The 20,430-nt window shown below is 38.5% G+C and overlaps 1 protein-coding gene across 4 annotated transcripts in view; it reads right to left on the reverse strand.

The window, feature by feature from the left end:
* Window positions 1-33: 33 nt before the first annotated feature.
* DENND5A (DENN domain containing 5A) overlaps window positions 34-20,430 on the reverse strand; it is a 67,276-nt gene continuing 46,879 nt past the window's right edge. For 2 of the 4 annotated variants that reach the window (XM_086471972.1, XM_086471970.1), the window contains 13 exons: window positions 19,728-19,859; window positions 17,946-18,098; window positions 14,640-14,724; window positions 13,139-13,223; window positions 12,004-12,132; window positions 10,233-10,354; window positions 8,153-8,298; window positions 7,469-7,587; window positions 6,126-6,307; window positions 5,174-5,256; window positions 3,712-3,835; window positions 2,545-2,713; window positions 34-1,829 (listed from right to left, as the gene is read on the reverse strand). In XM_086471972.1, the coding sequence (XP_086328098.1) occupies window positions 1,646-1,829; window positions 2,545-2,713; window positions 3,712-3,835; window positions 5,174-5,256; window positions 6,126-6,307; window positions 7,469-7,587; window positions 8,153-8,298; window positions 10,233-10,354; window positions 12,004-12,132; window positions 13,139-13,223; window positions 14,640-14,724; window positions 17,946-18,098; window positions 19,728-19,859 (1,713 nt within the window). In that variant the 3' untranslated portion in view covers window positions 34-1,645. Of the gene's footprint in view, window positions 1,830-2,544; window positions 2,714-3,711; window positions 3,836-5,173; window positions 5,257-6,125; window positions 6,308-7,468; window positions 7,588-8,152; window positions 8,299-10,232; window positions 10,355-12,003; window positions 12,133-13,138; window positions 13,248-14,639; window positions 14,725-16,981; window positions 17,087-17,945; window positions 18,099-19,727; window positions 19,860-20,430 lie in introns of all 4 variants that reach the window. The other 2 variants (XM_086471969.1, XM_086471971.1) reach the window with 2 other exon arrangements.

Raw genomic sequence — 20,430 nt, forward strand, 5'->3', positions numbered from 1 at the left:
AATCAAAAAAGAATCTTGCTCTGATAAATAGTGACAAAGAAACTTCTCAGTTTAATAATGAAATAAATAGGACAAAAGTAAAAATAGTCAAAAATTTAATACATGTGCTATACTTATAAATTATGGAAATAAAACTATCATAAGATGTGACTAAGCTGTAGGTAAAGAAACGGTGCTACAACATTGTATGAACCAAAAAACTTGGGACTCTGCTTCTCAAAAGAGAGACAATACTGAGATAAGCTTATACAGTGGAGACCTCTTAAATACATAGCCCTGAATTTCTGTACAGTAATTTCTGATGCTGAAAAATCAGCGTGTTCTTAAGTCACATAATCATTTCAAAGAGATTTTTATCAGAGGATTCAAATGAACAGAGATGCCTTTAGGCATCTGCCAAGTTCCAGATCTCCAATAAATTAAACTTTCAAAATGTTTGTGTTTTATTGTATAAGTGGACTAAAGCTTTCTCTGCTAAAAACAAAAGCATCCCAAATGAAGCAGACTGACAACTGGGCCCAAGACATATTCATTCAAAAGGAAAAGAAAAAGCCTTACTACTCATGGCCTTTTCAGAAAAACGAAGAAATCCTTATATTTGTTAGTAAGGTATACCATTATTATTTCATGAGGGCATAAACATCTTTATTTAGTCATCTGGTACTTGGGGAACTCGTGTCCCTCTTTATTAGCAGTTAAGAGAATTACCAGCAGCAACCATATACCAAACTTCAAAAGGCTGGTTCAAGTGGAAACATTTTTGTGTTATGAACAATTATTCCAGGTTTTTCATTTAAGTGGGCTGCACTGTAAATTCTGAATTGCAATATAATATAGCCAGTTGTATCATAGGAGATTTTTTTTTTTAAAGACAAACTTACAAAACACAATGACAGGTTAAATAAATAAAAAACATCAGTTAAAAAACACGCTTAATTTCTTCTGTGCAATTACGTACCAATATGAAAAATATTACTTTGATCTCTGCACATGTCACGGTTCAGTTTCCTGGATTTCACTAAAAATAATACTGACAACAAAAATAAAGGAAGAAATTATTTGTTGACAAATCAGTGCTTTGGACCTATTGAAAAAAAAGCACACATCAGATTTGTAGTTCCCTTGCAGCAAAACATGACCCAATACATTAAAAATCAAACATTGGTAATAATGTTAATATATAAAATATTAGTTTAAAAACTATAGAATGACCTTCTCAGCAGAAATGGAGTGTATACATTGGGGTCTATGACATACAGCATATCTGAAGGCAAGTTCACAGAATGCTGAAAGGCTCACTGCACATTTTCTATGGCAAGGAAATACTGCAGCTTTAAAATAAGCTGCACAATACTCATCTCTATCTCTTTCACATGAAAGTGTGTAAAAAGCAAATCAGCAAATAAACTCTAAAATAGATTTATACCAAAATCCTCTTTTTTACATTGAGTTTACAGCTTCTATCCATTTGCCTGTACTATTTTTGGAGTTTCCTTCAAGAAAAGTCAGTTGCATTTTAGGGCCATGAACAAGTTCACGATACAACGTACTGGCAGACAGAACTTTTGCATACTAATGAGATTCACTCCTTGTTGCTTTTTTTTTTTCCCTCCTTAAAAGATAGTTTTTCCTGTGGGACAAGAGGTCAAATATCGATTCCTTTGACAAGAGATGCCTCCAGCGTAATGTTGAACTCCTGCAAGGTCTGCAGCACTCGAATCAAAGAATTCACAAGAGTATGATCCTTAATCAGTGCTATGTCTTCATACATCTGTGCTGTAATTGGGCAGTCTGCGAGCAGGGCGATCCAGTGATGCAAAAGGTGGTCTCTGACAAAGCGGCAATTTGCAATTTGGAAATAAAAATAAAGCCAAGTTAGTTTCTCATTTTCACTGACATGATTTTTATTCTTTGCCTTCTAAACAGACCTACTATCCCGCATATTTTTGTAAGACAGGGAAAGGGGAGTAACTGTCTGTGGAACTTGTTTAAGTAGGGAGCATCCATGAGGAACATGTTTCTAGGCTTTCCATCCCTCACATCAAAAGATATGGTTCCCAGGATGCCCTGAAGCCCCAAGCAAGCCCAAAGTCACTAGACTGCTCCACTGCCTCTGTGTCAAGAGGCTTCCAGATGGTCCCAGCTTCCCTCCTACCCATCTCCTACAATGAGTAGGTGGAGGGTGGGGAATTCACCCAGCCACTAACTGGAGAGGCCTATTTCTCTCTCCCAATCTTGCTAGCTGTACCTAAGAGGGGGGGTTATTCACACCAGCCTACTACCTTTCTCTCTTGATGCAGCTGCTCAGTTCTTTGGGATACTCAAGTTTTGCATCTCAGATTTCCCACACTTCACATGCTTAAGAACTCAGTCAGGGCATGGATCACTTGATCCTTCTTTAGTTACATCAAAGAACTGTATAAGTAATAGACAAACCGCACAACCCAGCAGTTGTGTGGCTTTATCTTATAATACGCAATATAATTTTCATTTTATTAAAATATCAATAACAACAACAACAATAATAAAGAAGTTTCTTTATACCTGGCTCCAAGACACACCAGCATCTGAAACTTGCCATCCTTCCCAATGTTTCTAGGGGTGTTATTGATAGCAGTGATAAAACGACAGAAATTCCTGGCCCTTGTCTGCCAGTTCTCTTCAGGGACCATCTCACTCTGCTCAAGGGTCTCGTAGTATGTTTGTGCTTTTTCTTAAAAGAACGGTGGGATATAATGAAGTTTCATCAGTGCATACAACAGTCCTAAAATATTTGAAATGTTTTCCTATGCTTGGAATAAAACAATTAGACACTATGACCTTCAAATTTAGATGATTAAATTTTATACCGCCTCAGTGTAATGCTTTTGCCATAAGCATGCTTACAAATTCATAAGACTATCTGATGCTCATATCAGACCATTAGCACATCAGCATGAGTGTCTCCATCGTGGAGGGGACAATTGAAGTTGAAAGGCCTAGATTCAAAGCTCATCCATTAATTTCCTGAATTGTTTTTTTGTTTGATCCAGTCTTGTGTTCCCCATGTGTAAAACCGGGATTCCACCTCCTTCCCTCTGAACAATGCTAAACAGGTTCTCATATCTACAGAACTTTGAGTTGCTACAGTGAAATGATAATATAAGAAGAGTGATGTCAAAGTACCTACTCAAAACACAGAAACACTATTAAAAGTAATTCCTTTTCTAAAAGGTGTTTGTGTACTCAGTTGATTTATCCAGCTCTATGTCAAAGGATCTATACCACTGTGTGAAAAATGTATGCTTATGCTCTATTACGTCTACTAAATACCAATAGCACTAGGTCCATCTGTTGTGCTTTATAATGCAACTCAACCTCTTAAAAGTGTGATTTATTGCTTTCACTATGCTCAATTAAGACAAGGTTACCATGTGTCAATTCACCACCTTATTTAAATAATTCTTCCTCACTAAGAAAGTTTGTTTTACCTATTACTGCTAGAAGGACAAAGTCTAGTTACTGTATTAAGCACAGTATCAGCATTGGCACAAGACAGATGCTCTTTCTCTCAATAGTACAAGCAGGTAAGAGCTCTTATGGCAATTCAGATGCTGAGATGTCTCCAAGAAGTATGCTGTTCACACCAGCTGAGATACAGTGGCAATGATAAGGAACACGGACAGATATATTTCAAAGACACAAACAGGCTCTGGTCTTCCTCCCACTTACCTAAAAAGTCCCAAATAAAGACGTTTTTGAAGAGTCTCGGTGATTTAAATCCATGCTGAAACACTTGCTCAAGAGCTGAAACAAGTCCACTTTCTCCACACAGCAACAGCGTCAGACTGCCTCTCTGCCAAGCACACACAGAAAGCACACACACTTATCTCAGACTTGAAGTCTGGGACATAGAAGTGCCTCATCATCTGTTACTGAAACCATTTTTTAAATGAACAGATGCCCAAAGTTACAGTCTACTGTCAAACAGTGGCCCCAGACAGGATGGCCCAGTTCTCACAAGTCTAAGCATTCAAAAAACGTGTTGACCTCTCTAATAATGAGGCTGAAGAAAGCAGTCTCAGGTCCTCATTGTCATCAAATGAAGCGCAAAAAGGCCGAGATAAAGATCATGAGCAGATTTTACCTATAACAATGACCACTGTACAGAAAGTTAAGAAAATGTCTTCCTCTTTTACGAAGTAATAAAGATCACAGGTCCTTTGTAGCAGGTGCCTCAGACTGTTTGCTTATCAACAAAAACAATATTTAATGCAATCTTCAAACATCAGAAAAAAATGTTCTTTAGAACATGATGGTAAATTCTATTTTGCAAAACCAGCGCATGACCATTTGAGATTATTGTGTAAATGTGATCAACAACCAGAATTACACTGGTATGAATTTGCCATGCTATACTAAACTTAGAAAAGACAGGTGCAGAAGGAATGGCAGGACTTACTTGTAAAAAAACTTTCAAGAGATATCCATACAGGAGACAGCACTACTCTACAACACTTCAGCTCACAAGGGCTGGATTGTGACGGTTTGACAGAGGCATACTCCTTAAGTTTGCTTCAGGAAATAACTGCTGTGTCAGTTAAGACAATTACATGTACAACACAGAAGTGTACCAGAGTCTTTGAGAGCACTTCTGCTTCACTTGTGGGGCAGGAAGGGGAAGGGAGGGGGCAGTGGAAGCGGTGTTCGGGTGTGGATCTCTCTTCTTGTTTCTTCCTTTTTTTTTTTTTTTTTAAAAAAAAAAAAAAAAAAAAGGCCCATGGGTTTCCATGTTTTAATTAGCAAAGATAATGCAAAACAGGCATTAAAAAAAACTCTCCTCAGTGTAGATGTAAAATGTCAGTTAATCCAGGACAAACTAAACAGGAGTCAACACTCTCAATGGAAGTACGGGTAGAATCCTTGCGAGAATTTGACTAATAACACAATTTCCAATACCAGAATGTTAACATTTAAATTCACAGAATGCTCCAGTTAGCAGCAAAACTGAGGTACCTGAGCATGTACACTTCTAAAAGTGTAGTCTCAGCTCATTTTCACTCCACTTCCACTTAGGGAATTTTCAAATAGATGGCTCTTCATTCAGTTTGGTTATTTCTGTTATATATTCTCCAATGCTTACTAATAAGAGTTTTAAGACAGGAGTGCCACTACACAGACAACAAGTCCTCACCTCCTTCTCTGGCTTGTGGAAATGCTTGACAATACCATTGACAGCTTCACCAATAGCTTCTTGTATCTGACCAGTATTTAACTCTGCAAAATACAAAAATACATCCAATCACTCTGTAAAAGCTTTAGAAATTGTACCTGTACACAAGGGATAAGGCGTACACAAAAAAAAAGAAGAGGAGCATGTACCAGTATAACTCATGCTGTTGGTGAAAAGGTGCTGGACTGTGGCTAACAGAAATCCAATTCTACTTTTATTTACTGTGGAGGTGGTAGAAATGGAGATGGGTTGGCCTTATATCAAAATTAACACTGTGGTGTTTCAACACAACGACAGGTGGAAAGGGTTTTTACATATCATGTGATTTTTCAGACCAGGGCCCAAAGCTAAGAAAAGGAGCTGTGCTTTGATTAGGATCACCAAATCTGGGCATCCTAGAAATACTTCCTGGAATAGTTTCACTGTAAACCCAAACATGCTTGGGAGCAAAGTAGCCACCTGAATTATCAGGAACAAGACAACCCCAGAACACTGATCTCAATAGAAAACTAAAGTCCGAGAATAGAAACCACTAGGCAAGCTTTTTCGTCCATGAAGGACAGATAGAGACAGGACAGCAGACTTCTACCTTCCTCCAGCACATTTGTTCCACAGATGAAGGACAAGGATACAGAAAACACCACTAGGGCAGCTAAGCACTGGACTAGGAGTCCAGAGACATCGTCCTTCCATCCTTGCAGACTTTCAAAACTTGAGTAGAGTAGAACACGTTGCTCAGGATTGTAACTCGGAAGTTAGCTAGTCTTTGAGCAGGGGGTTGGGCTAAGTGAGTTTCACGAGTCCTCTCCAAGCTACAGTTCTAAAATACAAGAAAACCTACAGTTCTCTTGCAAGCAGCTCTTCTCAGGTGATGATGCAGAATGGTACAAGACAAGACTCCCCCACCACTCACTTGGCTTATTGTTTGGCGATATAGTGACAAATCTTCTGATCATGCTTGGTGACTGCTGCAAAGGAGGGGTTCGGCACTGCCGCTCATCAACCTCAGTGTGGGAAGTCAGCAACTCTCCCACCAGGATCCTCTCTAAGCTGCCATCATCCATTCCCTTTCCAAGCCACCTTCCACAGGGAAACCTAAGAGCATAAAGGACATATGTGGATCGAGTCCTTCAACTCAGATTCAATACCATGCCAAAGACTTTGAACTGCAGTTGCATAAAACCCAAACTCTGCTAGTATAGTTAATAGAAATACTTCACTCATCTAGCAACAAAGTCTTGGGTTTGGCTTTTGCCAGCAGAGGGAGCAAAAGTAAATCAGCTTTTCAGTTCCAACTTTGTGCTAAATGTCGCACTAGATGATCCACAAAACAAACAGCAGCAGATTTTGTCTTCCGTCCTACACCCTATAGATGGGTGGTGAAATACACATATGCTTTCATTGAATAAGTTACATAGCAGGCCAGCCACAAAAAAAAACCACACACAAAAAAACCCCAAACAAAACCCAAAGATCAACACAAACCCAAATATATACTTAAATGCCAAAACACCAATACATCTATTAAAACTGGGATATTAAATCAGACATTAGAAAGCGCACGTGCTTAGTTGCTCATTAACAGTTTCTATGAACCAATGTTGATGTCAGTTTAATCAGCTTAATCAGAAAACTGAACAGCATCCAAAAATAGAATCTTGCCTCTTGATTTAACTACAAACAAACTGGCATGGAGAACTGAGTGGACTTACCAGCCAATTCATCACCAACACGAGCCTGACAGTTTCTCTAAACAAAGGACAGGGCAGCAAACTATGGTATACCTAACACAAATAAATTCATTTCTTACTGTAAGTCTCATTCCTTTACTTTCACTACGCAAACACATGTTTCTAATACTTATAAGCCCTTGTGTACAAAGGTCTCTCTATAGCACCTAGAGCACTCAGTCTTAATATAAAATACCACCCATATTTGGTAAGCAACAAGCTCTAACTTGCTATTTCTTCCTTGGGCTCCAGGCAGATTATTTTTAAGATGTGCTACAGTCAACTCATCTTCTCCACCAATGCTTTGAGGCTAGACATAAGCACCTGCAAACTGAAAACTGTTTAGTTTTGTAAGAATCACAACTTGTGTAATGCCAGAAGCCAAATGATCTTTCTATGCCTTCAGGTAGCAACTGTAGACAGAGAGTCTGAAGAGATAAGACCTTTCTAATCAAATAAGCCCTACTGTGCTAGCTCCCTGCAGAAATACTACTTACCCAACACTAAATGTTAGGATGATACTTACTTGTAAGTATGCCCTGTGATTTCATTTCTGACCATAACATATTCCACTAGCCACTTGGCATACAGTCCTGAATTATCATGTCCTATTTGCACTGTGGTCAGTTTTCCCAGGTTCTGGCACTGCAAATTAAACAAAGAGTTTGTCAGAGTAAACTGAAAGAGAGCAGCATGTTGGAGGAGTAAACTATTAGAGAACACACTCAGAGATGGAATCAGAAATGTGGTTCTCCCTTTTTGACTGCATGATCGACTCTAGGCTTTTTAGGGGTAGGTTGCTTTATTTCTTTGCTTTGTTTTGTTAAATACTAGTTTGATCAGCAGAGAGAACATCAGTTGAACTAGATTTTTCAATTAAATTTTACCCAATGCACACACACACACAAAAATTAGAGCAGAATCACTTCTTTGTTTCCAATAGAAGAAGATGTGACACCACCCACCATTACAGAAAAGTTGCAATATAAAGACAGTCTTGTCCATCCTCACACTAAGGATTTGTCAGTCATTTTGCTCTGCATGTTAATAAATATAGACTAAATTTGCTATGTACAGGCACAGGAAGTATTTGTGACTAACCACATTGACTAAAGATATGAAATGTATGGCAAGATGGAACAGCAAGGGGAGAATTTAAAATGGAACAAACAGAACGTCCAAAGCATTATTTGTATCAAGCAATACAAACCTCAAAAGTCATTTCTAATATATTCCTGGGAATCTGCAGGACTCCTGTTTCACCCAGCTCTCCCGAGATACAGATCCAAGGATTGGCTGTAAACATCGATCCACCAAGTTTCTTGCTAGGAACAATCAATATATGGTATGGTATCACTGCAAACACAAGAAGAAATAACACTTCAAAAAAATGAAGAAGGATAATTATGTAACCTCTTTAAAGAGGACAGAGGGAAAAGATAAGTCATAAAATAATACTGCAGTATCATAAAGTGTTAAAACAACATCAGAGCTGCCATTTAATCATGCTAACACTTGCAAACTAAGCACCGATCGACAATCAGGAAGGGTACACATAGCAGTCATTAAGAAGCAAAGCTGACAGCAAAACACTATCAAGTGAAAAAAAAAATACGGATGGAATAATATCTTCATAGGGGTATAATAATTTTTCATTTACCAGCCTCAAAACATATCATGAAGATGGTTACTTGTCCCCAGCTTAGAGACAAGGAAGTCAAGGCAGAATATTCATGTATCCAGGACTACACTGTAGTTGAGCATGCAACTCAATGCTCAACTCCTAACTGCCTGCGTTTATGCACGCTACACAACTAACACCAATTCCCATTCAATTACTAACTGAAGCCTTAGTTTGCTTGCAGTAGCATTCACTACTGTGGCTGAATAAGTTCAGTGAAAACGCATTATACTGCTGCAAGTTTCTCTTCACCATGTCGCTCTTAGTTACGCTAACTGTAAGGCTTCTTGATTTTAAAAAGAACGATCGACTTCTTCCCCCTCTAACTGGCACCATACACACACTCAAGTGCTTTCTGGTCCCCTGGTTTACCAGTGACTAATTCAACATCATATCACCTGAGTTACAGCCCCTTCTCTGACTCAGGGAGCATGTGCTCCTGAGGAAATGCACATGCTCTTCAATTGCCTAGTAGCTCATGCACAGCCCCCTGTTAACCAAACTTTTTTAACAAAATCCAATTATCTGAATGCTCATTGTGTTTCTTGGCAATCTGCCCTTCTTTTCTAGTGCATAAATGGATCACAGTCAGGGCTTTTCAGCTGAGGCATTTAATACATTTCTCCCTCAATGTCTCCTCAGCCGTCAGTGCCCTCAAGAAAGCATTTGGTGGTTGGATTTTCTTAAAAGCTTGATGCTTGTACCATTTAAGAATGAATTAAAATGTTTCCATTTTTATTTTCTGTGCTGATAGTCTTAAAGTAAGTGACTATTTAACTGCATCCAGCAGACCAGATTTTAGCATTGTCCAGAACTTGCCCACAACAAGACCAAAACCTATTTTGCTCAGACATCAGCTTGCTTTGTCTTTCATACACATAAATACAGATCATAACGTACCATCAAGGGTAGTTCCTACCATGGGGCCACAGCGGTCCTTTCACATACCCTCACCCCCAATTTTATAAGCCTTGCTAAAGCCTTTCCTTATTCTGCCTTATTAGTGAGGTCCCATGGCAGCAGGCACACAAATGCATGAGAACTCTGTACCACATTTAAGCATCAGCAACAACAGGTTAAAAGATTCTCTAGGGTATAATTTTTTTAAAAAACAAAACAAACAAACAAAAAGTACTTCAATGTGTTGCAGAGTTCTGATGCAGCCCTCAATGGGTATTTCATTGTTATGCCAAACTCAGACAGGCATGCAGCAAACCAGACTGAGCAAGAGAAGGAGAAATTTTTTTTGTTTTCTTTTTAATTCCTAGCATGTGTTAATATTCTTATCTTGATAATGAACAATCCATACTCTTCTTGTTTAGTATGATGCAAACAAGCCCACCACAAAATTTTCTGTTGAGAACTCTCCCCCAACTAAAAGCATTAAAGCTGCATATTTCATGAAGTTAGAAACAAAAGCCTTTAGTGACACAAAGAGACACTGCTGCCCATCAGAAAGGATCATAGAAATAGTGACACAGCATACACAGATGGATACCAGAAAGAAAGCAGAACAATAACATTAAGGCCTGTTGCTCAGAGCTGTTAGAATTTTGGGTAAGGACTCAACCAAATCTGTAAAACAGTTCCAGGGAAAGCAAATACTTACAGATTGTTGTGAAAACATTGGTAAAGCAAAAGTAATCAACAGCATTGAATGAAAGGAGATGATATAGGAACTGTTCTTTCTCATCATCACAGCGGAGGAATGCATAACGCTTGTAGAGTTTTCTGACAAAGCAAAACAAATAATCTGTCACAGCAACAAGATGCTTTCAGTGAAATGTTTTCTATTGTGCATATTTATTAGGTAAACTATGAAGAATGTGCAAGCAATTACAAATGACAAGTGATACTGGTAGAGCCAACAGTATTTAATCTGCCCAGATATGTCGATACTCAGCAAGCCTCCCAAGTGCATCAGTCCAGTACTTCACAGTAATTATCACTCGTCGAAAGCAATCTTTGGGGTGGTCTAAGGGTCTTCTCACATCCAAAAACACTCCAAAAGATGAAAAAAGGAATTTTGTACTTTCTTGGAAAAAATTCTGACTCCTTTTGGCCACGTAAAATGACAGAATTGAAGTAAAGAGAGTCCTTGTAAGTTACTTCTGAGCAGATAGTGCCATAGGAGAATCCTCCAGCACATGACATAAGACAGAAGACTGTTTTCAAAGGACACTAGGGTAAACGCTGGGGCTATCTGCTTGTATTAGGTTATAGGTGATAACCCAGGGCCTACAACAACCCATACATTAACCTAGGGAATAGCTTCAGTGTTGACAGTATTCAGCTTCTGACATAACAAAATAATAAGCATGCACAGGTGGCCTAAATTCCTGCTGTTCCATTTTACTGAGTTGCAAACTTTGTTAGGACTGCACAGCAACACAACTTCTTTCAAGTGGAAATATCAAAAGATGTTAGCTCAGTAGCCTTATCTCACTAGTGGAGACACTAACATGTATGCAGAAGAATGCACTGTAAACAGAAACAATCATATACTTACTGAAAACACTCAAAGACATTAGAGAATTTAACACTGCAAGACTAACACTACAACCTCAATCTTTTCATGTGCAAGTTCTGACTGGAAAATACTCCTACAGTTACTCGCTTGTACATAGCAATCACTGGTATTTTTGTTAATTATGCAACCAATAAATAATACCAGTGTTGGTGAAAAATCATAAAAGAAGAGCATGCCAAGATGCATGAAAATCCAACTGACACTAGAGGAATATTCAAAACATCATGAATGCATGAATTTGGTATTAGAAATGCTGACACAGCCAAGGATAGGTTGCTCCTGCCAGGAGGGCATCCTGACAACTCCCCTCAATTTTAGGTATCAACTGCAAAAAAGTCAGCAAGTGACTCACAAGCCAGAAATTTGCAAAATAAATCAATGATGATTAATATACATAGATATTCTCACTTGCATAACAAACATAACACTAGAGATTGACAGGAAATGTTCAACGGAAATAAAGATACTGAGCCTTAAATCAACAAAACCTGCCTGTAGCCACAAGAGTAGTAAACCTATGAAGGTCTCAAAAAGTTTGACTCAAAGTAATGGCATTTAGACTTAGCACCATTTCATTTAATCCCTAGCAATTTTTGAAGATTTCACCTCAAAGTCACAGACAGTCTACACTGACAGAACTGATTCTGTATCTGAAGAAACCCAGCATTGAATCATAATTCCCAAATAGCTCATACACAGGTACAGACACACACTGGTAAGGCTAGTTCATCCTATTCTTTTTGCACACTGCTAAACAGATGGAAGAATAGGCACTTCTGGGTTTCTGAAGTCAAACAACTAAACAGGTTTAATTATTTTTAAATGCTTTGTCCAAGATAAACCATCTTACTTCGTGAGTTCATGATCTGAAAGCAGCTGTTTTAGATGCCTAGAGAGCAGCTTCTTTTCCATAGAGAGACGAACCCAGGCTCTGGCCTTGCCAACATCTGTTTTGATCTCACTAATGTTCTGGATATGCCTGAGGGGGGGGAAAAAAAAAGAAAAAAAAAAAGACAAGGCATTGCCCAGTATTTTCAAAGTGTGACAGTTCTTTTGAACCAAGCTAGGCCGAAGAAGAAATTTTGTCAAGAATGCAAAATATCAGGCAAAATACTGGAAAGAGAGACATGATCACCTTAATATTCAGCACTATCCAAATTCCTTGCATATCTAGCTCAATAAGAATATGAGTCCGAAAAGGAAATATCTGCAATGCAGTGCCCTATTTACAAAATTCTAAACCAGGCCCATTGCCTCACATGATTTAAGAATCACTCTGGACCTGCAATATTTATGGCTGAGTGCTTTGGAAAATTGTCTTTGAATGCTCAGTAGTAGCTTTTCTTGCATACAAGACACAAGTGGTAAATTTTAAAAGGACAAGCATGTCAATTCACTCCTCCCCTGAAAAAATTAGAAGTTTGGGAGGAAAAAGGAGGAAAGAAAAATCCCTTCAAAATTAATTTATAAGTTCTGCATATTGGTTTTTGGTATACTGAAAAGAAGGCATTGCACAGAAGTTACAGTTTTATTCGCATTACTGTACTCATGTTAGATAAACCCATACTTTAGATCAAACAAGTTCTTTAAACTGGTTTCTTCACTAGGAAACAAGAATGAGCTCAGAGCTACACAACCAACTTGACAATGTCTGGGAAAGCACATGCACTACACCCACATCTCTGTGGGAAAAAAACAATACAGAATACTTTAAAAAAAAGATTAAAACTGTGTCAGGGTATTTCTATAAGCTAGGAAGCTAGGAACTTATTTATATAAGACAATATAAAATCTCCTCAGTATGAAACATGTTTTCGTAAAGGTTGCACTATATAATTTAAAACAGTTCGGTAGGTTCCTTCCCCGCATTCCCCTCCTGCTGTATGAAGAAACACACACTTCTCTGAATGGTACTCGTTATACACAAAAAACAACCATCCAAATCTCATGGGTTTTCTGTGTTGGTTTTAATACTTTAAACTCACCTCATATCCTGGATGAGAGAGATTCTAAGAGGTGACATTGCTGGACTCGTATCAGACTTTCTCCTTTCTGAATCAAGAAGTATTCCTAGATTCAGAAGAACAGAATTTCTTGTTAGTAGAAATCCATCTAAAGATTTTTAAATCAATATAAAAAAGAAGGTGAATTAACACACTTGCGTTACTGGTGACTCACTGCTTTGTGAAGATACTGTGGCGTATTTCCACTTCAACTGACATGAAAATCTAATAGGCTACACAGATGGTTACACAGATCAACACACATCGAGCATTTACACATTAATGAGCTTCAACTCAGCTGAAATTGGTATGTTATCAAGTGGCTTAAGAAATATATACTAATCAAGTATTATTTTCTCAAGACTACCCTATTTTCTTTCTACATAGCAAAAGCGACTGGCGCTGTTGGCACCAGGAAACAGTGTTCAACAGGTTTTACTCAGTACACCACACATCATATGCTCAACTAATGTATCGCTTTGCACACTCACGTAATACCACTATTTTTTAAGATAGCACATTTTGGGGTTTTTAAGCAAAATTATTACTCCTGTCTTTCAAATTGCACTCTAGAATCAAGCTGTATATTAAACACAGTCCCTGCCCTCAATCCCATGTTAGAAAGCATAAAACTGATTGTAACTTCAGTCTGATATGCAAAACCACTAGGAACTAAGTGACACTCAGGAGACCTTAATACTTTCCAAATCTTTGTTTCTGATTGCTTACAGGACCTTGTGTATGTGAGTAATGCTCAGCTCTTTGCCTACAGCAACTTGAAAAAAAACAAGGCACCCACCACCTCCCCAAAACCCACTGCTCTCTTCAAAGTTATACCCTATGCTCCCATCTGACACAAGAAGTAGTGTTTAAAAATTACATTAATAACCTTAGAAACAGATTATCAGTGAATCTTATATGTAATATTACTTTTACTGCAACACTTGATATAACAAAAATTATGATATGTTTCGTCAGTGTTTTGTTTTGGTTTGGTTTTTTTTTCCAATGTCTTTTTCTTTTAAACAGTAAGTCTACTCTTCAGTTGTTTTTCAAGAGAGAATTTAAAACTTCAGGATGGACAGTACAGTTCTATATGCTTACACTTATTTTCCACCCCCACCCATAACATAATATGCTTTGCCAAGCATGCAGTGACTATGTGTCATACGGAGGATGGTATATCAGAGCGATCAATTTTAAAGCCTGTCTTTGAAACATCAGATATTTATGGTATCTGACTACTGCAGTAGTCAGACACCAGACCCAAACAAGTGAGCTCAATCCAAACAAGTTTATTTTTCACAGAATATATTGAGACAATACACCCGGTCCATACTAATTCTGTAGCAGATTCAGTCACATTGAGTGAGGGATATTTCCAAGGAAACAATCTCTGCATGGTGCAAATCTGCAGGCAGCTCTTACTAATAGTTTTTACTAATAGTTTTTATCATCTTCTTCCAGAGGAAGCCAATCTTACCTGAGGTACTGAAGCTGCCTGATGTAGTTTTTCTCTGTCTGTTTTCTAGGTAGTGTAACAGATGAGACCACAAAGCAGACTTTCCCTAAAATAAAAAAAAGAAATCACTATCAGCTGAATAATAATAACAATAATACAACGTTTACATCCTCACTGAAAGTATCAGTCATAACAGAAACTTGCTTTAAATATGTTTCTCCCTATGAGGTCACTGGTAAAATGCAAAAATGATACAATAGTTGGAGGTGCTCGGGAGCTGTAAAAAGGTTGAGAAAGAAAAGCAAGAGTCAAACTAGTGGGATCTAATGATTCTGGCAACAGGGAAAAGTCAATTGAACTTCATTCCTCATAGTTCATTAACACGACAAGAAAACATTTAAAGACTTGTAAAACACTATGTGCGAGTAGAGTTCTAAGTCTGAGGTCGTAACCCCCACTATGTGTCTTTCCCTCCCTGCCTCTCCAGCAGCAAAATGACAAGAGATACAAAGCCAGACTGAGCAAACTATCTTATACCCAGACGAAGCTTGTGCATCTGTTCCCTTCAGGATAATTCAGGGCTACATATGCATGCTGTCCATTTTCAGAACCTCAAAAGATCCCCCTCGATTTCATCAGACAAAGGACTTGGATAATAACAAACACAGTAAGACAACCCAAAACACAAGCAGGACCATGAAAGCTTATCAGCAAGAATATTCCAGCTCTACACATTATAAAACCGACCTAAAAAGTTAAAAGGGATGTGGTATTTAGGCCAAGATAAATCCATCAAATGATGTTAAAAGGTGCACCTTGCTCATTATGTTGCTTTTTTAATCCAGCAGCTTAAAGCAGAGTGTGAGGAAATCTGTCACTGGCAAACTAAAAAGATTCTTGGATTCATCCTAAGATATTCTGCGTGATAACCCAAAAGCTTGCAAAGCCACAGAAGTCAGCAGTAATTGAACAGGGGCTTTCCAGCAAACTAACTATAATTACTTACAAAGGAAATTAATTAATATTACCTATCATCTTCCTAAATTATCACATTATCTTGAAATCCCGATAAAGATTTAGCAAGTCTGCATTTCAGAAAAGCAGCCATACTATAAAGCCATATTTTTATTCACAACTTTGTGCAGAAAGAAACCATGACTATAAAGCAACAGTCATCAATTCAGCACTATCAATGTCACCTAAAATCACACAAGTGCCTTCCTAGAGCTGCAGTAGTTATGGTTCAGCTCTGAAATACTTTTTTCAGAAAACTACTATTAAAAATCTCAATTTTAAAAACACTTCAATCCTATAGCTCACTACAGTTGACATAAAGAACTAACAATCATGAGGGATTATTCCAGAAGTGGCATGCCTCCAGAAGACAAAGCCTAGAGTGTCTGTAGCATCTGTGTTGAGAGAAATCTATTAAAAATTTACATTCAGTGGTAAAGATATAAAAAAAAAAAGTCCTGAGAAGCTCAGTGCCTCATGTGTGTACCTGACAGATCCAACATGGAAAGCCAAAACGGCAAGTCTCATAAAAACACAAAAAGAGAGCATGAAAAGTATCAACCAGGGAACAGTTACATCAAAAATGGCATTTCTTTCAATAAACACACACATACATACACAATCCAGTGCTCAGCAACTAGCTGCCAAGGCAAGACCTGCAACAGATCATACAAAGCAGCCAACAAAGGATCCTGCAGCAAATAGATGTCAACAACTACAATAAATGTAAGAACTCATGTGGTATATATTTGCCCACTTCCGTTACCATCATGTTACTCTCCTTTAACTTCACCAAATAGCAATGATGATGCGAGCTGTATCTATAAGGGAAAGGAAGACAGCCTAAGGAAAGCAGTGGGATAGAGAACAGGCAAGGGAATAACCAAGGTCTTCTGAAAGTTTGGGCTACTTCAGTCATTAGACCCTACATCTCACAATTCTCCTGCATCAATCTGGGCAAAAGAAGGTGTGGAATTACTTTGCACGTGGAAGAATCAGTAGGTACCTAATGTAGGACTGTCAGGGTTCATCAGCAGGGAAGAGGTAAAAGTAGGGACTGGTGGAAGGAAATCCATCCTCCTTACTATGGTCAATTGAGAAAGAATAGTCTTCCTTGGCTCATTATTGAAAAATAAAATAAAATCAATGTATAAAACAGTAGGCTTTTGCATATTTAATAAAGGCTAGAGCACACAGAGAATTGGTGGTGCTTTTTTTTCTTAAGATATGGATCATAATATGAGATGCACTGCACTTCCTCTGTCAGGCCTCTATTATATTCCACCACTCTATTTATTCCACCATTCAGCACCGTTTGCCAACATCTGCAATCAATCCAAAGCATTAACCTTATGCAGGGTTGGCCGTCTGGTGGTCTGAAAAGCCCAAATCTGAGTTGAAGCAGAGTATACTGATGCTCTGTCTTCTAAGACGAAAGCAGTACAGCTTCTATCCTAAGTGGTATACAAGAGGGAAGGGAGAGAATCACATGATAAATCTTCACATAGAGAACTGCTATATAGTTTGAAGGAGAGCAGATTTAAGCACTGGCACTGGGATGCTGGAAACAGAGATACTGAATTACAGTTGTCTGGATTACATACGTTTATTCTGCACATTCTTTAAAAAAAAAAAAAGTTATAATCCTCGCTGTCCTTGCTATTCTTTTGAACAAAGGAGGAGGAAAGGAGAAAGGCCTTCCAAACTCCATCTAGTCCCACAAGTGACTCCAAACAGAAGAGCATAACAAACAATTATTAATTGCTTACAGAAAACAACACCTCTAACTAGTGATCTTGTACATGTCACTTAACTATCCCTATATCATTCAGGAAGAACCAAAATAGCAAGAGTTTTACCCTTAAAAACCGAATTATCCTTCATGAAAATAAATTCCCCATACCATATCCCACTGACAGCATCTTTAGCATATGCTGCCTTAACAGCCTATGCAACTTCATTCACGAAAGCATTAAGAACACAGAAATAGTTTTATTTACCATCCTATTAAAAAAAACACCAAAACCCATAAACCAAACCAAACAAAAACATCAGGTAAAACGGAAGGAAGTGTTCCAAGAAGTCTCCTGTGGAACATGTCTACATACACGTGCACTTGCACATACCCCAGACCAAAGTATGGAGACAATCAAGGGGGCAGTAACAGACCTAAAAAAGGCTGGTGGGGACACACAGGCATTTTAACATGTCTATATACACACAAAAGGTATCCTCTGAAAGCACAGAGAAGAGCAGCATAACACGACTTTAAGAAAGTGTGCTCTGCCACATTCAGGAATATTTGTTCCTCACCTGTTTGACTTGCAGACCGTGACTCCATATCCTTTCCAAGAGGTCACACAGACTGGCTATCAGGGTATTCTCTTCTACACCTGTGATATTCACTTCACCATGACCTAGCTCCACAGCTTCTCGACCCATTTTTTCAACCAACATCCTCTTGGTCTCAAAAAGGACAAGGCAAAAGAAAGTTAATTCTTTCCACAGGAACTTCCAAGATCACTTACACGTTTTAAATAACCAAAAAGGAAGCACAGGATAGCAAAGATTTTGTAGAATAACCATGTGTACACAGTATTTCTGAAGCTAGTGCAGGGCTGCATTTCTTATCCCTGCTTTTCAAGCCAGGGGAGCACCAGAGTTCATCACTTGACAGCCTCTTCCGTCTTTCTAACAAGGGGCTGGCAAATAGCCACATAAGTCTCCCCAGAGTAACTCCAAAGGGAACAGCAGGCCATCCATGGACAAGCTAGAGGCCTAGCAGCAAGGCCTGCAACACTGGTCTTGGGTGTTTTTGAAGCCTGCTGAGTGCTGGACTGGGAGCGGTACACTATATCCACCTCCTCCCAAGGGAGGTGAACATGCAGAGACGCTCCAAGTAGCAGACGGATTACGTCACTCCTGTGAGACCCTGTTCTGTCGGAAGGGTATTTGTGTTTAGACCAAAGCCATTCTGGAGCACATCTCTAATCTCCTGATGAGTCACATTCTCCTAAATGGTGCAAAATTTCGTACTAGTCAACAAAGCTCTCACCAACTCTTAAAGTACAGTCTCCCAGTCACAATATATTCATCATGTAGCTACCTGGAGGGAAAAATGATGAGGGAATCACTTCTGCTCATCTGCTACACATTTCTTTGTCCTTGTTGCTATTCTAGAGTAGCTCTCAAATGAGTAATACTCCCTTAGGCACACATGCACAGTCTCAGTCGAGAAAAAGAACCCCAAGTTAGTCTCTAGCTTCTTCTCCTCACCTCCCCTGGTAATTCCTCTCTCTGCTAACAGCAGGCTCACTACATTCACTAGAGTTGCATTCTCACAGTCAAAGAGCCAAGTTTATATTCAAGGATTTTCACCATCATATGCCTCTATGAAGTGAAAGGGATTATTTGGACAGTTTCATACATACAGAAAACTAAAGTGAAATCAGAGGTAGATGCACATATTAAACATGGCTTTATGAAAAGTTGTATACAATTGCTATATTACCTTCACTGACTTAAGGGAAGAATGTGTCTATTTGACAATTATTCTCTTTACTGTGTTAGTATAAACATTAACATTTAATTCAGATGAATATATTGTCAAATATATACTGGTGAAGCATGTCTACAAACTAATACCAAATTTCTTTGTTAAGTGCTTGAAAACCTAAGTTTCAGAAGTTTGTTAACCCCCTTTAGTTATGAGAAAAGCTCCTGCATTTTCACCACAACCTCCTATTTCGGAGTATTTACTCTTATTGAAACAGTATACTCTCATCAGTGATAACTGAAATATGCTATAATATACATGGGCAGTGAGATGATAAAGACCCATCAGAATATTCAGTATCTTTCTATCATTTTACACTCACTATCATTCCACTCCTTGCAGAATTTCTGAATACGTCACCTCTTCGTGAATTTCTCACTACCATGCAAAAATCTTTATATGGATACCATGCAAAAAGTCTTTATAGGGATAAAGCAGAAACAGATGGCAGAAGAGTGGGGTTCAAACATATTGGCCACAAAATGGTCCATAAAGGACGGATATGAGGCGCAAGAGAACAGAATTATTCTCTGTATTACCTTATTTCGGCATTCCTTCAACAAGCCTTCTACAAACTTCCAGTTTGTTTGTGCAATTACTGATGGAGAGAGGTTAGACAGTTTGGGCTGCCGAATAGTGCTGCCCAGATTCCTGGCTTCTTGGATATACTTCTGTATTGGGGTAGAAAATTGACAAATACAGATAAAAGTGCAAGTGAGATTACTTTGCCAAGAGAAAAGGGTAAGCTTATCTTTATAACCCACCCCTGTACAATGAGGAGGAAAGGATCATATCCTCTCTCAGAAAAGGCCCCTTTCTATATCCAGCATTCTACTGGACTGAGATACTTAAGGTACTATTTCACTTGAGGTCAAACCCCCATTTATGTTGTCTGTTTAGTACTAGAACACACATTGCCAAATAACAAAAACACAATACAAACTGCCAAGGATATTTAGATGCATAGAGATTCAATTACTCCCTCCACCACTGAGAATTGTCTTGTTATTTTTTTTCATATAAGATGAAAGTTTGTAATAATCAGCCAGATCAGGACTGTTTGAATGGCAGACGGGTCTACACGACAACTGCAAAAAAACTTGGAGCTTGACAACATCTGAGATCTGTGCTGCACCCTGCATTTCTGCAGATCTCCTGTTTCTTACCCACCCTCCCAGTTTTTCAGGAAGCAGCTGCAAAATGCTACCAACAGCTCTCAGCTGTGAACCATCTGCATTTTTG

Source organism: Leptosomus discolor, chromosome 12 (assembly GCF_034619465.1).
Source record: "Leptosomus discolor isolate bLepDis1 chromosome 12, bLepDis1.hap2, whole genome shotgun sequence".
Classification (NCBI taxonomy): Eukaryota; Metazoa; Chordata; class Aves; order Leptosomiformes; family Leptosomidae; genus Leptosomus; species Leptosomus discolor.